We start from the raw sequence: 18060 nt of genomic DNA, 5'->3' as shown, positions 1-18060 counted from the left end.
TTGTTCATAACAGTATTAACTTTGGCCACAGCACAACAAAGTAGGAAATTAGAACAATAAACACAATTAAAACAGACAAAGAAAGAGGAAACTATTTCACTACATAGCCTACTTACTTACTTACTTAGGGTAGAAGCACAAATACCAGGGGGAAATTACCAAATTAATACAATTAAGCAAGCAACATGTTCCGCTTCTAAAACACTCTGTGTCATATGACAATGTGCAGTAGATGGAACAAAGTGGGGTTGAAGCCTTGGCAGCCAAAACGCAATGCGGCTGCACCTGGTAAAATTGTCCCTCCCAGCTTCCTTACAGTCAAGATGGCGGACAAGCTAACGAAAACGGGAACAAATGTGGATCGTAACTAGCAAAGATGGAAAATGAATCAGCAGATGCTCTGGCTCAAAATGAGACCAAAATTTTCTATGGATGTCAGTTTTTGAGCTACGATGTAAGCCAAAATGTCGCCTGCAACATACTAGGTAAGGCCTAATTAATTTCAGCTGAGTCAATGTCCAGAAAATCTGCAGCCCGTAAGAGGAGTGAATCAGCAGTCAGTGATGGTATAAGACAATAAAACAGGTTTCTCAGCAAATATGAATCACCGCAACCATGAGAGGTCCTTGAGCATACAGTGATACATGTGCACACAAGATATAAGGGTGACTGCTTCAGTAGTTAGCTAGATTGGCCAGGGCCGGACGAATTCACACATACAGACACACATGACCAAACACATGATCCCTTCCAAGCTTACGCCTCATAGAGATAATAAACCTGAAAGAGAATATGCAAGGACAAAAAAAATACTTTTGTACAGATTAAGTCCAGTATTTGAATTCATCCAACAAGGAACATTACCAATATATCTCATCTTCCTTAAGTGCTTCTTCCTTTCTTACACACCTGTATTTGTCCTGGTCCAATATAGAACTTCTGCAGAATGTTGATGAGAAAAGCCTGCACTTCATACCAGGGGTAGATGGAGTTTGAGCCATCCAGAACGATCACTATGTCCATATAGGTCTCACATCCTGAAAAACATTTAAAGATGAGACTTAATCACGAGAGCACACGCACACACACAGAAAACAGATGTTCATAAATGAGGAAATAATCCCCTGCTGTGACTGGCCATGAATGTTTGTCAAACAGGAAAGATACTTTACGGCTTACTCTGAAAGGCGGGCGCGATTGTTCTAGAGAACTTGAAGCTCGCATTGACTCTGGAGCATATGCCAGTGCTGTAGTAAGAGCTGCCACACTCATAGGACCAGAGCGGCCCACAGGCCTGAAACATAAAAGAAAGCATTTATACAAGCAACATCATCGACCTCAGCACATTAGAGAAGGTTAGGTTCATGCTCTCAGGGAACATCCGTAGGGAGAGCTGCACCGTGTAATCAAAAGACAATCTTGTGGGATTTTCTTTCCATTTGGACCATTGCTATTTTATTAAATGTGTTCTTACTTACTCGAAAGGTTCTGCAGCAACAGACCATTTAATGTATGGGCTTTAAACTCACCACAAAGCTGTTGTCTTTAGGGTTCGACATGAGCGTCATTCCCAGCCTCATCTTGTCCTTTCGCTCTGACACGTTGGTCAGAGATATCCTTCCTTGAGAGAAAATAGATCTCATTGAGAGGATCTTGGATGCACAGACTCACGTGATAGACATAAACACATGCACCATCCTTCAGAGACCAAACAGGAGTTCCACCATCTGGGACTTTGGTTTGTTATTGCTGTCTGGGCAGCCCAAGCAGCGTCTACATCCTCAGACCTAAACGTTTACTTGACAAAACTTCCTGTGCCTTCCTAACCAGGACAACACATGTGCAACTGGTATAAAGAGGCATGCGGTTGGATGTGTGGTATAACACACATGTGGAAATGTACATAAACCAGTTTTAAAAAAACAGTAAAATGTGGAATGATTGGTATGGTACCCACACTCCTGTCTCACACATGCCATCATGATGGTTACTCAGACACAGACACATAAACACCAATACAATGCATACATTTATCCAAACATTGTTAACTCATGGTTGTCACTGTTACTGTGTACAGTAGTGTATCTTGCATATGTCTGAAAAATAAAGAGTGGTGTTTTGTGATACTTTACCTAAGTTGAGCTTAGAGCAACTGTTGCCATTGGTCCGTCTGCTCATTGAACATTTATAAACATCTCCTGTCTGGTAAGGGCCGTTCATTTCATATGGAGCGCCCACTAATAACCTGCAAAGGCACATAAGCCAATAGTTAGCATCACTTACAGCCTGGTATCAATATTAGAGGAATACGTAATCCCCTAAATGACCATTTGTATGTGTAACTAACCATTTAAAACACCAAAATCACACATTAATACAAGTTAACAACAGGTCAAGGTAGCGGTAGACCAGCAGCTCCCGTACTCAACAAAGTAGAGTTACAAATTTTTGTCAATGGAGTCTGGCTTTGAAGAGAGCATATATAAGTTTCATTTACAGTTCCGTTCCCTGTCATAAAGGGATGTCTGTCTGGGAGGTAATGAGCATTTGACTGGATAAATGAGACTTGGATTGTACAACATAAGTTGTGTGAGAGTTTGTAAACAGATGTTTTACATTTGTTGGTAAACACAGATCTATGTGTTTAATTAAGCAAGAATTTTTTCCAGCTTTGGCTTCTTTGTTCACAAAAGGGAGGAGAGAAAAAAGTTTTCTTCGCAAATTCAACATCACACAGGGTCAGTTATTGATATACAATGGTAATTTGGGGGCGTGAAGTGTTTCTTTAAAGTGTGCGTAACACATTGTCTCAGCTATTATTTAATGTCTGTAAAGACTTATGTAGTGATAACAAAGCAAGATAGACAACAATATTTGTTCTGTGTCAGAGTAAGTCTTTGTCTGGTATCTAATCGTCTGAGGGAATATAACTGTCACTGTTAAGATCACTGACCGACATAAAATACATGGACTGACCTACAAGATTTGAAGCCTTTATTTATCAAAGGACGTTAACTCTTAGTGTAATCGTGTTCAGCAGCACTAGCTGTGTGCACAGTCTCACACAGGAGCTGGCAGTACAACCGGGCATCTCCTCAAGATACAACCAAATTTCCATTGGTCATTCTCATTAAAATTAGACCCTTTTCCCACAAAATGAGTACATGAACATGGGTTTTTAAATACAGAAAAACCCGCTAGAAAAGATAGACTCCTTTCCCATTGCCAGCAGACTGGAGCTGTACACAACTCTGCAGCAGGCAAGCTTTTTTTTCTTTCTGGTGTGTCACGTTGGACACCACAGAATGGCTGGAAAACAGGTAGAAATGGTAGCTGGTGAGACGGTGGTTCATTCTTTTTTTGAATATCTGTAACTTATTCAGCCTCTGTCTGAAACCCTGTGCTGACTAAAATTTGAAGGATCTTCGAGTGCTGCTCAAATGCAGAAAGGTCAGTATTTTGTGATGGTCTGCCATTGCACAGTGTCGGCAAAAGGACTGGAAAATGCTCTGCATACCTGAATATGTGACAGGTGCATCAGAGGAAAGGACTTCAGCACACTGTCTCACGATTACTGATGGAATATTTATATACAATGTTTAGGTCTGTTCAACTGTAATCAGGAGCTGACACAGGGCTACTGATGACAGGTCAAAGGTCAAACATACGATAAATGTAGAGAACCACGGATGTGAGCCTCAAGGAGGCACAAAAGGCAAACTCAGAGCAATGCAATAGTTGTTTAAACTATAGGTTTTAACTAAAGAACGAAAATTTAAATGCAAAATGTGAGGTGATATTTGTATTTGAATGATACTTGTAGGTGACAAGTGTCTGTTGGATTTAGTGCCTTGCTCAAAGATAGCTTTACAGTGGATTTGGAGGGAGGGGTATCAGTTATTTACTTTTGACATCAAGATGAAAAACTGACTTCTGCTCCATTCTCTTAAACTGCAATGTCCCAACAATCACTGCTGAAATAATTTCCCTTCTCATTTAATTCCATCAGGGCTTTCCAGAGAATCAAGTTCAGTCAGAGGAATTTTGTCATCATGGACCACCACAGGATTTAGATTTCCTCAAAGAGCTGCGTGTTGGAGCGCTGGACATTCCTCTCACATGACGTAGTGTTTGTGAGGACTTAGTCCTGCACTTGACATCACAGTGGGTTTCCTGTGCGGGGTCAGTGTGGTCTTATAAATGTCACTGAAAGGTTTTAGCTGACTTGATGTGACGGAGAAAATAAAGTCTCCTGGCGTGTTTACCTCAGGACTGATGGAGGGCATAAAGACCTTAAAGGGAGCCATAATTCACATGTATGTCAGAGATAAGAACTCTTTTGTATTACAATCAGGATCATGTGAGGGGTCTTTGTTTTTATGTTGTTTATGAGCCCCATTCCTATGTTCTATCATTGTGTGATAGATAGTTAAGTTTTTTGGATCTTGTTCGAAACAAAAAGGGGTTAAAGCTGTCATTATTTTTAGTTTGGCCAACTCAGTGTTCACCACAGCTTTATCACTGGCAGGTTAGGTTTTCACTGATTGTAGGTCAGCTCTCATAGTGGCTAAATCATTCCCAAATGCCTGGGGCAAAATATCCGCTACGTCTTGTCTTAAGGAGGCTAAAAATTCCAGCTTCAATGCCTCCGTGTCGATAACTTGCAGCTCTTCCATCATTGAGGTTAAGTGGTGGGGTGGGGATGAGGTACCTGTAGTCGTGGTCATTACCTGCGTAAAAGACTTCTGTGGTTGGGCTACTGAATGAGTTCTGATGTTTTTACTGGCCATGATAACTCATTCAGGTGATCAAATAGCCAGTGCAAAACACACTGGGATGTCTGTCATTAAAAACAAGATTTAAAAAGCACCGATGGATAACAATTTTAATCGGAATCTACAGGAGACTCTGAATATACGTCCTAATCCATAGGTTGCTCAGTGACTCTCCTTAGTCCTTTAAGGCCCGAACATACTCGGGCGGAACGGACTCCGCAGAGGTCCGCGCGGACTCAAAGTGGACGTCCGCAAGCCCTGTGCGCGCAAAGCTCAGATTTTACGACCACACGGACTCCGCTCTGCGCACCAGTGACTACTTGGCATGTATTTTTCACATCGCGGGGATTTTTCACCGACATTTTTACAGGAAACTACAATACGGAAGTGTGCTCGACTATGAAAGCCCGAATGACTGCGGACATTCCTCGCGGAGTCTGCTCAGCTTATAGTATGCCCGAGTATGTTCGGGCCTTTAGGGTTTCCAGTGGTTGGTGGTAATGCCTTACTTTTACTCCAATACATGTACTTGAGTATTTTTTTTTTATATTACTTCTAAAAGTAGCTTTTTTCCAGAATACTTTTTACTCATACATAAGTACATTTGTGATAAGATACATGAAACTATTGAAACTTAAGGATGTAGTTGATTTACAGACACTTTTAATTATGTATTATGTTTTAATTATGTATAGAGAAAAATGCAGAGTGTTACCAGAACATTTGCAAAAGTTGTTTGTTTTTTCAGAGGACGACGAGCATAGAAGAAAATTTTGCTTTAAGCACCAGTTTGCATGGACTACAATAAAACAGATGTGCATTTCAGTGGTGGGTGTGTGGAATTCTTTACAGAATGATTTAAAGGGTTGTTTTTCAGTTTAAGAAATGTATACCAACCAGAAATACCAATTGGACTATATGGAGTTGTCGTGTAGAAGCTGTGTCTTTGTTGAAGGGGACATTGTGTATGGCTTCTGATTCTTCTGTTTGTTTATTTATTTATTTCTCTATGTTCCTTCTGAAGTTACTTTAAGTATTGGTTATTCACTGTAACTGACAAACCATCTATTTCGTATGATTATTTGTGTTTTGGAATGTGTATTGAAAAAATGTTTTAATGTTCAGCAAACACAGAGAGTGGGTGACATATGTCATGTAACATACTGCATTACATATTTTAAAAAAAAAAAAAAAGACTTTGGGTTTAATGTGGGACACAAACAGTGGTGTCCTGCGTGAAAGCACTCACTATATATAAGGATAGATGACTCATCTCCACTTCATCCGACTGTACAAAACTGAAGATGAAAATATGTCGGATATGACCGTCCCATTGTGTGCTGGTGACATCATCTGGAGCCAGAGTTTGCACAATAGTGATCGCTGTGGTATCGAGTTTCTACCCATACACCTATCAGACCTGCTCACAAGCAGAATCACAGCTCTGATTAACGATGTCACACCCCGTTATTATAGCATCATGTAACTATTTAACTATTAGCTAACTATGACCAAACTTAGCAGAAAAACAAACACTTGAACTCACATCAGAGCTACCCGCAGTGACAGACACAATCTATGGGAAAATTTTATTTGGCATAAACTTTACTGGTTCTGGATCTGGCAGTTTAATATCAATAAATGTGCACTTTACATCAGTTACTACCTGTTGAGGACCTGTTTAAATGTAAAACATTGATGTAATAAATTGCATCTAATGACATTACACACAACTTGAGTCGCCTTTTTTTTTCACAAGATACTTATTTTGACTCTTACTCCAGTAGTTAAGAGTACTTTTACTTCTACTTAAGCCAATATAATTATAAAGTAACAGTACTTTTACTTGAGTAGGCTACTGTTTTGTTTAGTCTACCACCCTCTGAGGGTTTCACATTATATCTTGTGATGTGTGTCTGTTTATCACGTGATATCTTTAGATTAAATGCCTCACTACTCTTACATCTCAGCACTGTCAAAGTCACAAGGCTTGACGTCCAAACGCCTGAGGTTTTAACATATGTTAACAGATAACATGACACCGCAAGACCGCCCTCAGCTGTCTCACTTGATGGGGAACTTTCCATATTGCACTGCAGTTCATACAGTCCAATCTATATACAGTACACAGTATCAAACCCGCATTGTCTGAAGATACAACAGTAACATTACAGTAATAACACAGATCTCCAGCTGTATTGTTTAATCTCTTCAATATGTAAGACCTGAAATAGTTAACTAAAGAAATATGAGGAACAATGGAGTAAACTGGCCTCATAATGCTTTATACAAACATGGAGAAAGCAGCAATAAATTCTGTAATTCAGTGTTACATTTAAACTTTAAAAGGCAGAGAATGGGTGAATGAGAGGGAAATTGTAAAACACTTTGGCTAAAAGTGCTACATAAATGCAGCTATTCATCATTTAAAGTGTACTGTCACTTCTTGCTCCAAGTTTCCAATCAGATTTTATGACAATGCTGACATGATGACTGACTGAAGAAGTACACTGAACGCAGTGCTGAGGAATCATGGGGCTTAAGCATGTGTTTAAGTGGCACGAGGAACTGAGTATAGCATCCCAAATTGGAACTGTTTCCCAAGTATTTTTTTTTTTTTATATGGTTGTTTGTTTGAAATAAGAATTTTTGAAGCATTTTCACTTTTTTTCTTATTCTTAACATTGCCTAATTTAGGCACCCCAAAGAAGTTGTATCCTAAACTAATCAAATTCCTGGAAAAGCTTCAGTAAATACAACAGTTCAACAAGGAATTTAAACAACTGTTGAATCCAAGTAGAAATCACAGGGAGAGCAGTGGGCAAAGGAGCAACTCCTAGTTCAGTGGTGGTGCCCCAAAGGAAAGACACTCGACACCGCTTTATAGCAATAACAGACTGCGGCCAACCTCCTGCATGGACTTCTAGGTCAAAGTCTTACAATTTAAGAAAGACAGATCTTCAACTTAAGGTTTTCTAGGTCAGGCTGAAAGCTTCTCCAAATTCCCAGGAAACACTTTAGTCATAGTTAGTAGGAAAGGCGTTTACTCAGAACCTCCCTCAGAAGAGCGTGAGATTCATATGACATAATATGACATGCATGATTTCAGCAGAAATCAAATGTGTCCTTGGGGTTGTACTGTTGTAAGTACACATTTCATTAATAAAACTGTTGTAGCATTTTGTATTTGATATAATTTCTTAATTTGTTGCAGAACAAATTCCTTCAGATACAAAGACTGCATTCATCACAGCAACCACCATTTAATTAATCAGGGCAGAACAACATCAACAGATAAGAGTTGACAGTCAGTCAGAGGAGAGGGTTTGTTTTTTCTGCAAAACAGTTATGCTTCTTCCAAAATATGTTTTCTTTCTTCAAGTTAGTCCCAAGAGCACAGCTTGAAAAGGCATTTAGACTTTGCACTCAACAAAAACTTTAAACTGATTCAGCTCAAATGTCAAATGGATTCATCTGCTTGTGCTATAAAAGCTAAAATCATGCAGTGTACTGTAGAACATATCTGTTCATTTGAATTAGGACACCCAGTTAAGTTTTGTCATTGCCCCTGCCTTGTCCTTTTTATAATACTGCATTGTCTGTTTGAAACGTGCCTGTTTGGAACAGGGCCATTGCTTGGCCTCTAATATTACTGCTTGCATATTTCTTGAGAGCCGCTCATCCAAACAATGTCACAATCAACACTACGCTTCTTCGAGTCCTGAGCAATACACCTGCCATGGCATAGTTGTCTCTCCTAACAAGGCTAGAGTATACACATAATTTGCTCCCAGCTAGCTATTTGGATCCAGGATATTTCAGGGAACAAAAGCGTTTATTCATCCGAAAGTTAAGAACACTTCTGTATATAAACTGCATAAAAAATTAAAATTTGAACACGATTACTATATGTTTTTAATGTATGTATGTACTTATATTTATTTACTTTTTACTTTCTTCTATCCATTATGTTTTATTTGTTGACCTGGGTAAGCTGTTACAGTTCATCACCACACTGACTACAGCCTTGCAGGGTTTAATAAAGTACTGATGAAAATTGAATCTACATTTCCATGAGAACTGGGCACACTCCTGCTGAGGAAGACCGTGTGATATAATAAAGCCCCAAAACAGAAGTGGTGAGATTGTTTAAGTTCTGTTTCCAAAGTCAAGAATTAACTTTCAGTCTTGAGTGTTTTGTTGCCATGTGGCATGACGTCTTTATTTGTGAGTCTCTTTGGGGGCAGCTGTGCATGTGATGTGTAGTCAAAACATACACACTGAAAATTTAGTTATGATTTGACATTTTACAGCAGCAAATGAGGACAAGAGGAAATGTTGTTCAAACAGGCCATCACTGCACATCAAAGAGGGACTCATATGGAAGTAAGCTTCAGTGTTATTGCACCTGAAGCCAACTTTTTAAAGTCCCACAGACTCTGGAAGTCATTTTCACCACAGTGGCTCCGACAGGGCTCATATTTTCGAAGCTATTAATATCATGATTATTACTTCAGTTATTGCTGTCCGTTGGCAAGAGGAGGCACTGAAGCACAAGTTCAGGTCAGGATACAGCCACCTTGATGAAAAGGGACCATTGTTGCCTTCAACTTGGATGCCTGCCTGGGGGCCTCCTGAATTTCACCAGAAGCTGTTCAAACAATCATGTTCCAGAGCTCATTAGGGTCGAATGCTAGCCCCGGTGCATCATCACTGCAGGAATGGTAATGACACCGAAAGAAATAACTTGACCCACAATGAATGCGCAGACATTTTCTACCATGGTTACCAAGGGATACAGGATTTTGGGGTTTTGAGGAAGCGCCATCTCCGAGCCCAGGCTGTTATTAATGTGGTAATGTTTTTCATATTTGGAAGGAAGAGATGTATACGCTGTGAAACCACATCCCTGCCCCAAACATGAGCGTGCTACTCCGATGTCACGCTTGCTCATCACATTCCATTTATCTGCATTAACAGGATATGTGTTCTTCTGTTAATGCTGCCTCATAAATCGGAGGAATTGTAATGGTCACATAATCATTTTCCAAAGACATTCATTTGGTGTGTCTACTTTACTTGAGAGCATTGACCAGAGAGTGACAGGGTGACTTATGAGGAAGCACATGCTTGTTGCCTCAATACATTGTCCCATAAAGCATGTTGGTCTCTTTTGGCTCAAACAATGAGCTGCCTGTGTTTCATGCTGGGATAAATTTGTAGCAATGCTAGTGACGTGCCTCTAAGAAAGGCAGCACTGGTTGGTCAGTCCATGATTTTCCCCCAGACTGAAATATTTCAACAGCTGTTAGAAGTATTCAATAAAATTTGCAAAAACATTTATGGTCTCCACAGGATGAATCCTGCTGACTTTGGTGGTCCATTGCCTTTTCCTCCAGCATCCCCAAGTCAAAGTTTTCACTTATCCAGTAGACCCTGGGTCCTCAACAGGCCCTAAGAGTCACTGGGGGGGGGGGGCAAATTAATGCTTACTAATTGGGGGCATCATGGCTTAGTGGATAGAGCAGGCGCCCCATGTACAAGGCTGTTCAAGTCCAGCCTGTGTCCCTTTTTTGCATGTCATCCCCTCTCTCTCCCCCTTTCACACCATCACCTTTCCAGTAAAGGCAAATGCCCAGAAAAATATCTTTTAAAAAAAAGAAAAGAAAAAGTTTACTAATTGAATTTAAATTTCATTATTTTTCCAAAGATTTAAATATGTCTGAAAATACCCATTAACCACAATCCAAAATATTATTAGCAAAGACAATTCCTCCCTTTCATTAAAGAAAAAAACCCCAAACAAACAAACAAACAAACAAACATTCAAAAACATCTGTAATTTAGGGTACACAACATTAATAATTGGCTAACCATTATCCTTGAGTCCTTGTGCAATCATGTGAGCCAGCTAAAGCTAAATCACTGTGCTACACTTATCCACAACAGTAAGGGCTAACATTTACATACTATTGAAATATGTTGGACAATTAAATGTATTATTATTCCAATTGTACTGACATTCTTGTGAGCAACAATATCGGGTTTTGTAACATCTCAAACCAGAGATACTCACAGACTGTTTCCCTCAGAAAACACTGACAAAAGTGTAGTAGGAATCCCTGCTCTGTCTCTTTGAGCTCAGGGGTTCTTGGCCTGAAAAAGTTAAGAGACCCCTGCAGTTAACAATCTCACTATCTACAGTACAGCAGTGGTTCCCAACAGGTCCAGCCATGGAGTCCAAATTTGTCCTTAGTCATTAGTTCAACGTCCCACAGTTTAATACATTAAGCGTCATACTTGCATTTGGCCATGACATTGGACTAGTTTGCTGTCTTTGTCAAGTAGTTGGTAAGTCACTCACTCTACAGTGGAATACGGAACTTCATAACTTTGCTGGGAGTTACTGTACTTAAAAATAAAGTGTGTGTGTTGTTGTTTTTTTTTTTTTTTGTTGGTGAGTCACTTGTGGTCCATTCAGAATGGGCCTGTGACCCACTTTTGGACCATTACACACCAGCTGGGAACCACTGATCTACAGGATGCCCCTGTGACTTAGGGATACAGAATAGATTCTTTCTACTGTCCATAATAAAGGCTTAAAAATCCCCATAAAACCTCAAAAAGTATTTAAAGTATATCTCAACATCTACATGGATTGCCACATTTTTTTTTGTTCAGATATTTTTGGTTCCCAGAGGATGAATCATTTGACAATCCCATGACTTCTCCTTTAGCATCATCATTTTGTTGACATGTGACTCAAAAACTGTTAGATGCTTCACTCCAAAATTTGGCACAAGCAATCACGTTGCCTTAGGGATGAACTGTAATAACATTCTTAGTTGCTTAACTTGGATTCTCTAGCACCATCATCAGGTCAAAATGTGAAACTTACGTTTGTGTCCAAGTACCTGCAAAACCAATGGTATTCCCATCTAGGTCAGTTGCATTTTGAATGTAATAAACATGTAAAAAACATGCTAAGCTAAGACAGGGAAGATGGTAAACATTATCTGCTCATAAAATCTGTGAACACTGTAAATGTGAGCATGTTAGAATGCTGACATTAGCACAATGTTGTGCCACAGAGTCCTGTTTTCACTGAATTAAATGTAATGGGTATCCTCTAACTTAAACTGTGTAAAATACTTCAAACTGATGACACAGGCATTACAATCACGTGACTGTGAGTGTTTTGTCTAAACTCAAATTCAATGGATCCAATTCTGTTTTCCTACTGAGCTCATGACGTGTAAAAACACTTTTCTTTGCAGCTTTGAAAACGAGCTAAATAAAGGGAACTCTATTTAAGGTCAGTGCTGAAAGACTTCACAGACTCCCCGTAGTTTTTTGGTGGTGTGCAACTCGTAACTGAGCTAAAGAGTAAAGGTCAGGTCTCCATTGAGGAGACCTGGTACGACTGTAGAAAAATAAACAGTGGGAATAGCAAGTGGGAGGCTTCTGTGGTGCGTGGCTCAAGTATGCAGGTCCGTGTATCCCATCAGGTTTAAACACCCAAGCTCTTCACCAATTGGAGGTGAAGTGGCCTCTTCTCAACTCCCCAAAGAGCGCCTGCTCTGGCAGAGTGTTTAGAGCACCATAATGCTCAGTAGACATGTGAGGAAATGACACATTCTTGACCTTATGACCCTTCCTCAACTTGGTAGCTCTATCAGCAGTCATGGACAGAAACTGTCAACAGACCTGACAAAGATGTCTCTACTTCTTGATGTCTCTGACGCCAAAAACTGAAAAAACAGTAATATTACCCATCTCATCTAAATACCACATGCTTTGGTATGAAAGAAATATCTTCTATTCTATTTAATTTCTCAGAGAAGTGTTCTTCTACACATGCAGTTTTAGTATCTCAAATACACATTACACTACTCTCTTAATGTGGTTCTCAAAGCATTTTGAATTTAGCCACATGCCTGTCTAACTTCAGGTCCGGGTCATAAAAAGCTTTTTTTTTTTTTACAGAGTCACTTTCCAGCTGTGATCCTGGTCCTATCCAAACACAGAGCTGAGGGTTTTGAGAAATCAGACAGCTCTGGAAAAGTTGACAGCGCTGCAGTCTAGCACAGATGCTCGCAGGCAACATCAGAGATTGTAACAATTTAAATTCCCTCAAAAGCTCAGCTGAGGTGAAACCACTTGAGGGGAAAATGGAGGTTAGAAAGTTAAAAGGCATAAATGGTCAGGGACGTGGACTATCCAGTTCAATTCACTATAAGTGTATCACTCACAACACAGTTTTCCGACTGACTAATCTAAGTGCGTCTACGTCACATTTGTACATACATTGAATACAAGCATCGGAGCACACAGACCCGGACAATCAGCAGAAATGCCCCCCTGAAGTGCTGACACTTGGTGTGCACATGTTCTGCTGCAGAGCTGCTGTCTGGCACTTCAAAGATGCCTTTTCATTCACTTGAGACAAAAAAAAGAGCAGATTTTGTCCTAATCAGCACAGATGATTACCTCATCAACACATTCATCATGTAGAAAACAAATACAAATCCCTCTAAACCTCTTAGATGGCACACATGAAATGAGAGACATGTGGACTTGAAGGCATCATTTCACCACAATAAAGCATTGCTAATCTGGTACCAGTCATGGAAAACAATGTACTATGGTACCAAAATACTGTATTAAAGTATAATTCTGAATATTTTCATTGTGTGCTACTTTATATTCCTTTGAGGGAATTCCTGTTCTATTTAAACTTCTTTACTCCACACATGTATTTGTCAACTAGACTCACTACTGTCGCTCCAGATTTTACTTAAAAACATGAAAAAAATTACATTAGTATACTTAAATTTACCAAACTTACTCTGTGTAACACTCAACAGAACTTCTGTCATAATGAGGTATTTTTATATTTAGGTAAAGACCACTTTATTTCTATTTGCAGTATTACATTTACCAGCATGGCTCTGTACTGGGGCCTCTCTGCCTTTCCTAGGCCTACGCAGAAAGCCTAAGGCAGAGAAAGCACACCTCTCTGCCCTCAACGTGCCTACATGGAAACCTAAGGCAGAGAAAGCACACCTCGCTGCCCTTCAACGTGCCTAGAGATGCACCGATCCAGCTTTTGCAGTTTTGATACCGATCCCGATGCTGTGGCTTTGAGTATCAGCCAATACCTGATACCGATTGATGACTGCACGGTTCCTAAGATAAAATGAAACAGGATGAAACAGATTAATGCAATGATGAACTATTTATTTTTAACAAAAAAATAATAATTGTGCAACAGCAGTTGAAATAGTGTGAAATACCTCCACACAGCAGATTCTCTTCTTCGCTCCATGACGTATGATGTAGCTTGCGTCACAATAGATTTAAAGGGAAAGGATCGCCTCAGGTATAGGTTGCATTTTCCGATATCCGATCCATCTATTTTGATGATATTGGGGCCGATATTCGATCCAGATATATCGGATCGGTGCATTCCTAAACGCGTCTACGCATAAAGCCTTAAGGCAGAGACAGCAAACTTTACTGCCCTTCCACGCGCCTACATGGAAAGCCTAAGACAGGAAGAGCAGCAAAGACCAGTTTGGCATTCCTTTTGTGTGAAAATAAAAATCATGTATTTGTTACCTCAAAATGAACCATTTATATCTACATAGGGAGCGGATCCTCTTCCAAGGCAACCACCATGTTGCACCGCCCTGTTTCTACAGTAGCCCAGAACAGAAAAATCAAACACGGTCTCTAGGGCCATTCCAGTGTATGCATTAGCCATTGTAGTTAATAGTCCCTCCGTGACAAGCGAAATAGCGTCGAAAAAACACCAAAACTGCTTTATTCAGTGTTTCTACTCTATTGAATCACTGGGTTCATTTGTTTTAGAGAGGAAGAGATCTTAACCGATAGTTTGGGTCCTAGAAAAACCTCCTGAACAATGAAAACTTAAGGAACTCTAACCGAGAGCTCACTGTTGGGACATGGGAGAAGTTTCGGCTGGTTGCAATCTACAAATCTCACCGCTAGATGCCACTAAATCCTACACACTGTAAAGAAATAAAGAATCTAAATACTTCCTTGACAGCTGTCTGATAACAGCTGGATGCTCACATCCTTCAGCCAAGTGAACACTGGTGAAAGATAACACTCTCCTGAGCAGCAGTATCTTTGGTTTAGATGTGGATGAAATAAATTTAGTCTTGCCAAAATTAAAAACAACATTATTTCTGAATCATCTTAATGATCCTCTCACACTCAGTAACACGGTGTTTTCATATCTCCCTCAGATCCTGCAACATTCCTGAGTCCAGCTGAGAGCTGTCAGATTAGGTACACACACTCACACACACAAATATAATGTACAGCTTGAGTTTGAGCATGCAGCTGTGAGTCCACATACCCACACCTACGCACACTGCTGCACTGACCAGTCTTTTTAAAAACTAAACTCCACGGGATGACTAAGTCGTCTGTCGCGGAGACAGACGAGTCATAACCAAGGTGTAAAACAAGTGGGAGAGTCACACTGTGGTTCACAGTAGCTTCAGTCAGACAGTAAACTGAGAAGCCGCAATAATGAAACAACACTTAAAACACTGTTTAAATATATAAAATAAAGGAGACATTTCCAGAAATGTTTTCTTGCATGAATTAGAAGAAGACTTTCCACCACATTAGTGCTCTTCCACACCACCACTGTTCTACTGCTTCTGAATAAAGGCACTTTTATACCAGATGTACAAACACCTAATAAAGATGCCAAAATCCCAATCCCTGCAGCTCCAGTCTGCACTGTTCTTCCATGGCAAATGTTTTCACCTCGTTCTCAGACATTTACTTCAGTCAAAACAGTGTCTCCGGTGACCTTTATTCCACATAAATCAGCTTCATCAGACCCATGCAGCTCTGGTAGACATGGTTGGCTGACAGCGGCTCCGAACAGTAAAAAAAAAAGTTGGATTTTACAGTGACATTGATATTGTCGCTGACATGCGCAAAGGAAGACTTTGACTTCTGGCAGTGCTTGCTAGTTTGTCACTTCACTCTCCTGTACACCAGGAACACACAGGTTTGCACTCCCTAACCTCTCATCTAAACCTTAAAGGATACGCCTAGTCATATTTTATATTTTCATTACTGTTAATGGAAAGTCAAAACCTGCAACGTGTCTCAATACTTTCTGACTCCAACCCAGTGTGTGTGGTTCCGGATGAAGGTGTAAATCTTTAAAAATGAGTCACAAATACATACTTTTAAAGGCACTGTGGTTTTTGCCAAACATTACTCTCATCACAAGCTAACCATGCATCTGTTGAGGATTATTTTAAGCCATAGATTTGTGAGTATTTTTGACAGCAGTTTCCTTGATTGACTAAATTATCAACTACATGTTCATTACGATGAAGGAACACCCAGTGTCAACAGTGTGGGTCGCTGATGGATTTTTAATAGCTTTTGGCTTATGGCAGCCTTTGGCACAGAAGAGTATGCCCAACGTGCCTCAGCTACACAGACATCATCAGTAGAATCAATTCATTGTTGGTTTTGGTCTTTTAATGGGATTTGTTGGCAATAAAAAACCTGAGCCTGCACCTGATTCCAACCTTAAACCTAAAACCAACCTCTGAAAAGTCAGGTTCAGCTAAAATGCCATTACTTTCCAAAAATATCTCACGCTCCTGCCCTGAAGCTCAAATTGGATCACATAGAGAAATCAATATAAGAGCACATCTGTGCGCACACACACACACACTGGGAAGCTCTCAATCAGCTTCTGTAGTCTCTTTTTACTTTGAGGTTACTAACAGACATTGTGATCTGTGATGATATCAGCCAACAGAGTGATTTAATTGCCAAGTGCAATATTATAAAGCTTCATTCGTATGAACATAATACTCTCTCTTTTCACACACACATCAGGCAATATAGGCCTCATATGTCAGGCTGCCTGAGGATGATGGAGGATGAATGCCTCGCCAAGAGGAACAGTAAAATGGGACAGTGAGCCTAGGGCTGTATTTTCTGCAAAAACAGTGGTTGCATTATGTTGGACGACCAATACTTGAAGTAGAAATGAGAATGATACCATCGGGCTGTTAATGACTATAATTACCAATTAATTCTTAATGAGACATAACTGAGTTCTACCACAATGTTGTTGCAACAATTATAGGATTAGGTATAACTAATGATGCTTATGTTACACTTATGCTATGACTGATGTGTTTTCTGAGGTGTCACCTCTGTGGTTAAGGTTCAGAGTTTTTGACTAGATAGCTTTATTATCACTAGCTGCCATTCATCCTGTAGAGTTTGCATCAAGTTGAAGTTAGTTCAAGGTTGATTGTTGAACAGATTCTTGTAAGACAATGAAATATGATCCAAAACGTACAGATCCATTTGAATTTGCTTCCAGTGCCAAAACGCTGCACAGCAGTTTCTATGAGGAGGGATTTTACAGCTCTGGAAAGTTGGCACAGCAGTAATCCTTTTATATTTCATCACAATGGTCATGAAGGAAACAGTAGCACAGTGTTCATGTTACAAAGTACCACCAAAGTTTGCTTGTATGTGTTTTATTGGCCAATGCAGTGCTGCTCCGGATGACGCTGCATTGTGTTGCTGTGTAAGTTGAGCCAGGTTTGATTGTTTTGCCAAATAGAAATAGCCCTACATTTATTTGCAGAGGTCTGTCTGTGTCTGCATGAGTGAGGGGGCTGCATTTCTTCAGTGTCTGTCTGGACACAGCCTAAAGCTGCAGACACACCAGACCGACATTTAAGAACTAGTGGCAATGAAGGCCGGCTGTTTCACTGATTCACATTGCCTGTGACTGCCAAAAGGTTGCATGTGAACACACCACAAAGACACGGATGTTCCGCACCTGGGTGAGAGGAAACAACTCTCCATACCAGCAGGTGGCGCTACTCTGTATTACTAATTCAAAAAGGGAAACCAGAAGACCCAGGACTTTCAATACAAACTGTTGTTATGATATATATATTAAACAAAGTAGTGTATGCCTGCTGTTTTCACACCACTGTATCTAACCACCTGTTGGTCTTCAGTTGCTTCAGCCCAGATGACCATGTCATTGTGAAAATATTTGTGAACTGGAATGATAAAATGAGATGAAGATGGAAAATGAGAGTCTTCTGTTTGTGCCCTCTTGACTTTTGCTTGCTGTCCTTATTTCTGTTTCTCTTCACACACAATGATTCACTTAAACTAAACAGCAGATCAGAGATTTCTCTCACCAAGTGGCTCCGCTGCTGACTCAACATGCTAAAGTGGCCGA

The 18060-nt window shown here is 40.0% G+C and overlaps 1 protein-coding gene across 4 annotated transcripts in view; it reads right to left on the bottom strand.

Moving 5' to 3' along the window:
* The window catches only part of itga11a (integrin, alpha 11a), a 117458-nt gene that overhangs the window by 50101 nt on the left and 49297 nt on the right, over positions 1-18060 (bottom strand). For all 4 annotated transcript variants that reach the window (XM_049566144.1, XM_049566134.1, XM_049566156.1 and 1 more), the window contains 4 exons: positions 2133-2245; positions 1530-1621; positions 1180-1294; positions 910-1037 (listed from right to left, as the gene is read on the bottom strand). In XM_049566144.1, the coding sequence (XP_049422101.1) occupies positions 910-1037; positions 1180-1294; positions 1530-1621; positions 2133-2245 (448 nt within the window). The remainder of the gene's footprint in view (positions 1-909; positions 1038-1179; positions 1295-1529; positions 1622-2132; positions 2246-18060) is intronic.

This window comes from Epinephelus fuscoguttatus, linkage group LG2, assembly GCF_011397635.1.
Source record: "Epinephelus fuscoguttatus linkage group LG2, E.fuscoguttatus.final_Chr_v1".
Lineage (NCBI taxonomy): Eukaryota > Metazoa > Chordata > Actinopteri > Perciformes > Serranidae > Epinephelus > Epinephelus fuscoguttatus.
This window is presented reverse-complemented; position numbering and strand designations above follow the sequence as displayed.